The 5000-nt window shown below is 37.2% G+C and overlaps 1 protein-coding gene and 1 pseudogene across 2 annotated transcripts in view; one reads left to right on the top strand and one right to left on the bottom strand.

Moving 5' to 3' along the window:
- Positions 1 to 4028, bottom strand: part of LOC137984258 (alpha-1,6-mannosylglycoprotein 6-beta-N-acetylglucosaminyltransferase A-like) — a 35651-nt gene extending 31623 nt beyond the window's left edge. For both annotated transcript variants that reach the window (XR_011119096.1, XM_068831372.1), the window contains exons 1-5: positions 3581 to 4028; positions 1531 to 1710; positions 891 to 952; positions 565 to 654; positions 384 to 488 (exon numbers count right to left, since the gene is read on the bottom strand). Coding sequence is in view for 1 of the 2 variants with exons in the window: in XM_068831372.1 (XP_068687473.1) it covers positions 384 to 488; positions 565 to 654; positions 891 to 952; positions 1531 to 1710; positions 3581 to 3833 (690 nt within the window). In the remaining variant the exon portion in view is untranslated. The remainder of the gene's footprint in view (positions 1 to 383; positions 489 to 564; positions 655 to 890; positions 953 to 1530; positions 1711 to 3580) is intronic.
- A 772-nt stretch (positions 4029 to 4800) lies between these two features.
- LOC137985347 (monocarboxylate transporter 10-like) overlaps positions 4801 to 5000 on the top strand; it is an 18516-nt pseudogene continuing 18316 nt past the window's right edge.

Genomic DNA, 5000 nt, shown 5'->3' with positions numbered 1-5000 from the left:
TCAAAATCTGAGGAAAAAAGGAAGTGATTTTCTGATCATAGTACAACTTTAAAACCGGATTATTCTATTCACTGAATTCTCTATTTAAAGGTACAATAAACTTGATATTGTTGTTGTTGGCAAAAAATTCAAATTAGGGTTTTGACAAGATTCGTGAAGTCTTTTTCTGTTATTTAACAACAATAAGTAAACCCTCCTCCTTAAAATAACAAAACCTAGTCTTCCTTGTAATTTTTACCCAAACAGAATGGTAAGTTCCTCAACTTATTAAATCAGATATTTGACCAAAATATTCAAACAGTCAGAAAAACTATTTGGATGCCTGACAAAGAAACCTAGACGACGAAAACTATTAATGGCAATAACTAGGTGTAAAACAGTACCTTGATTTTGGCAGGACAGTGAGGAAAAGCTGGATCAGTTGGAACAGTGCAGATTTCTTCTTCAGTACCAGATTTAGGTCTTCTTCTAGGACACCAATGTTCAACCTATCAAATGTCATAATTAAATGTTACTGATGTATTTCCAAAATCTACTTGTGAAACCACAACTTACATTACTTACCTCGCTGAGATAATTCAAGATGGAGCAGATACTTCCATTGACACCATACAGAGCAAACCTTTGGTCTGATTTCCAATTTTCTTTCATCCACTGCAAGACCAAACAAACTGAATCACTTCATTGAAGCTTGGAAATTGCCAGAAATTTTGGACAACTGAAAAATTTCATTCACTTTACAAAGGAGAACAGGTTCACATAAGCTCGATAAAGGGTCAACCATTTTTGAAAGAAACATCTATTGTTTTTTAAATAACACTTCAATGTAACATTCCACAAAAGAGCAATAAATTACTAGTCAATATATACCAACAAGGAACTAAGCTTACTTTTACTTTATGTCCACAATTAGGAAAAGCTGCGTCATCAGGAATCTCACAACTGAACCCTCCTGTAATTAAAAAGGTTGTGAAAATTTAACCCCATGAATGTTATGTTCAAGTTCTGTTTGAAGAGGCTACATATGAAAGACTTTATATCTGAGAGTTTTTGCATGACTTTCCAAAAGCATTCAACTTTACTAGAAAAATAGATAATTATTATTTGAACGACAAAATGTAGGGCTTTGAAGGTAATTAGTAATTTTCTTTTTTGCATTTTTTTTCTAAATGTGACAGTCACAGATATTTGAAAAAATGCACATAATTTCTGTTTCTTTCATTATCAGAGAGCTTGTACGCATTAATTGCATCTACAAGATTAAAAATTACACAAAACTATATCTAGGTTTTACGAGTAAACGAATATCGTTGAAGAAAGGTTTAGCTTAGAAATCAACAAACCACAGTACAGAGTGTATGCCGGTAGACCCATTTATCAGTTCCAAATGTATGGTTAATCTACAACTGACAAGTACCAACAAAAATTCTACACAGGTATTAACACCTTTAAACACAGAGACAACAATCTTGTCAGTTATTTTTTTGCAAACCTTCCTGGTATAAAATCTCTTTTTGTGATTTTCCATACCTTTGGTCCTGTTGACATTGTTGATAGAGTTGTTTAGGGACTTTATTTGTTTGATCAGGTGTTGAAACTCTGAAGTGCTGTTTAATATCACATCCTCTACTTGCTTCTCAAGATTTTTTATCCTAGCTAACATGTTTTGCAACAAGACTGCAGTAGCTTTCTTCATTTCTTGTACATCCACTGTAAGAGAAAGTGCTCAATGATTTGGGATTTTGGACTGATCAGTTTCATACATGTATCTAATGGCTGATTTTTTTTTTTTTTTTTTTGGGAAATGCGAGTCTGAGTGGCAGATTCCCCTGGCAATTTCGTGAAGTATCTGCTCAACACAGCGATGTGACACTATGGCCAGGAGTCAGCTAATTTTAAAATACCAGAGAGAGACCCCTTCACTGTCCTTTAACGCTTTAGCGCCCAAACCAGCCTAAACCCGGCCAGACTTAGTATTTTACTCTGTCTAACGCCAGACGATTTTACTTGTCAATGGGGAACCCCTGGGAGTCAATGAGTTAAAACCAGTCCAAAACTGTGTCCCCTCTATAAACCCATTGGGCGATTTCACATGATATTTGTGCCTAGGCCTAAGTGGCTCCGGTTGGAAAACAACATTAATTTTGTTTTTTGTTAAATTTTATGGCATGCTTGAAATAGGAATTTCAAAGTAATGGGAAAATAGATATCTCAAGGATGGCAGGGATGGCGCAGTGGTGAGAGCACTCGTCTCCCACCAATGTGGCCTGGGTTCGATTCCCAGACTCGGCGTCATATGTGGGCTGAGTTTGTTGGTTCTCTACTCTGCACCAAGAGGTTTTCTCCAGGTACTCCGGTTTCCCCTCTCCTCAAAATACCAACATTTGACTTGATTTGTGTTAATTGTTAATTTCAATTTACAGCGTCCTCAATTAGTGCTTCAGCGCTAGAATGATTCGACACTTAAATAAAGTTCCTTTCCTTTCCTTTCCTTTCCTTTCTCAGAAATGGGTGAATAGATTCATCTTAGCAAAAAAATACAGTTGAAGTAAAGGCACTGTTACACTGTGAATGTTTCGTGCAACTTGTCCCACCACAGTGTCATCAAAACATTGCCAGACAAATTGCACGAAACATTTCACAGTTAACAGCATCTTAAGGGGCACTTGTATTTTGTCCATGCAAAGATAGTTAACAGAGGGGACTAGTTTTGAATCTCGGCAAACATCAAAGGAACAAACAAAGATGCTAAACAAAGATGTTTTGATCCCTATAATACTTTCAGCCAGGAAATCCGAACAGATTTGAAATTTTTAGGAGATAAAAATATGCCTACATGTATATCTACCGTTTAAATACTAAAATATGTTTAACAATGCTATGTTTAAGTGGTTTTACACTATATTCTCGTTGGGTGCGCCTGCCATGTATGCATTCGATCTATATGAACCGAAATATAAGCTTTGCAATTGCTGAACCTGAATGACATATCAGTCTAAGAGCTTGGTTAACGTTGAATGTGGTTAGTTTTTCCTAGAGCTTCATTAGTATGCAAATTATGGCGTTAATTAGTATGCTTGCAAATAAATTTACTACCTTATCGTGATCTTTTTGGTTTCTATCTTCACAGATACTATTTAATTTCAGCCCCTTTTGTGTACAGGTGTCAAATATCTAAGCTTAACGTTAATAGAACTGGAGCGGAGGAAATTGTCGACCGAGACATTCAAAATTAACTTTATGAAGTCCTGCGGGGTTGATATCTGTTCACCGACATTCTTTTTGTTGTTAAATGTTCAACAATTTTTTACAAAACAAGAAACCATTAAGATGCAAGACAACAAACCGAGTTAAGCTTACTTAACACTCATCAACACATCTTTGTTTTGTGTTCCTTACGGAGCCATGATTTGCAGACGATTTCAGATTGCATGCTTTTCCTAAACAAAACTACATTAAGCTTAAGTTTTTGACACAAAACTGAGGAAGTGAAGTCTACGACCGGTACGTAATTTAAATGATTAGTCTCTCATTTTCATATATAAGCTTAAAATTCATATAGCAACGCTCGACAGCTTACCGTTATCGACATCGCTCGCAGCATGCAGACCTTTTTCTTTAGCGAGAGCTTCAATATATTCCTGTGAAAGCACAATTATTTTCCTCTTCAAATAATCTGACTGTGACTGTTTGTCGTTGATTTGAATTCGGATCAGGTACATTCCCCAAACGAAGCTAAGAACAATCAAGATGATGCCGATTCTGTGAGAACTTAGGCGAAATTTCAGCCATCCGCGACAACTCTTCTTTAGATGTGAACGATCGCCCGTCATCACGTCTGTGGTAATCTAGGAAAATAAAATTAACCTCCTTCAGAGTTCACGATAAAGCGCCCGGTGCCAAGCGCCCTGAGAAGGGCTTCATGAAGGAAGCAAGAACATGATGTGACTTCTACAACCCAAGAACGATAAGTAAGATGCTTGACAGGCGCTTCCGTGAAAGCGGAACACGCCTGAGGGTCATTACGGGTAGTTTCGGGTTCACGGGTGCTAAAGAACAAAGTTCACTGTGCTACAGGAAAATATACTGGCAACTCGAATGCTGTTTCAGGTCTATGGGAAACTTTTGGCTTAGTTTTCATCAATGGAGCAGGGACATCTAGTCTTGACCTGTGGAATGTGACCTAGGTTTTAGACCCGGCTTTTCGGGTACCGTTTCGAGTTGGATCAAGGAACACAGAAGTTCGTAAAAAATAAATTAAAATTACCTCAAAACAGGAAGTCCGAAGTCAACGGGCAGATGAATGTCATTTATCAAACGATAATTGTCATGAAAAGAGCTAACAAAACCCTCCCTCGCGTTTTTATTCTTCGCTTTCTTTCCATTTATTGCAATAGTTATCCTTACTAATAGCTTCACTAAAGATCTGTGGAAAGCTGTTTAAAAGTTGTACTTCATTCATTTACTTTTCTTTTTTCTTTACACCCCAAGGTTCTTTTAGTTTGGAATTGTCTTAGCTGTAATTTACAGGTTGAAGAGTGACAAATTTGTCAGCGATGACAAGCGGTTGCTACGCAATAAGCTTAGTCCTAAAAATATCTCCAAATGTAAACTAATTGAGATTGTATTCCGCATATTTTATTGAACACATTTAACGAAGCAACGCAGACATAAAAAAAGTAAAAGAGGTCGATCCCTCAAAGAGCTTCCGTACCCTTGTCAAAACCAAAGCAAGCTGCCCTTCACGGGGCAAGCGAGAAGATGGGACACTAGAGTGCTATTACATATAGAGGTCCTCTGGCGGCTAAGATAGCATTTTTGTCGCTGAAAGTGCCGATAATTCACTGATTATAAACACTTATTTTCATATTATAATTTCACCAACCACAGAACACAGGAACCTTTGTTTCGACAGACAATAGATCTCTGGTTGGCACATTAATGACAATAGGTGACGTAACGATGAGTATCGCTACTGCGAAATGACGTTTTCACGATCG

Source organism: Montipora foliosa, chromosome 14 (genome assembly GCF_036669935.1).
Source record: "Montipora foliosa isolate CH-2021 chromosome 14, ASM3666993v2, whole genome shotgun sequence".
In the NCBI taxonomy this organism is placed as follows: domain Eukaryota; kingdom Metazoa; phylum Cnidaria; class Anthozoa; order Scleractinia; family Acroporidae; genus Montipora; species Montipora foliosa.
This window is presented reverse-complemented; position numbering and strand designations above follow the sequence as displayed.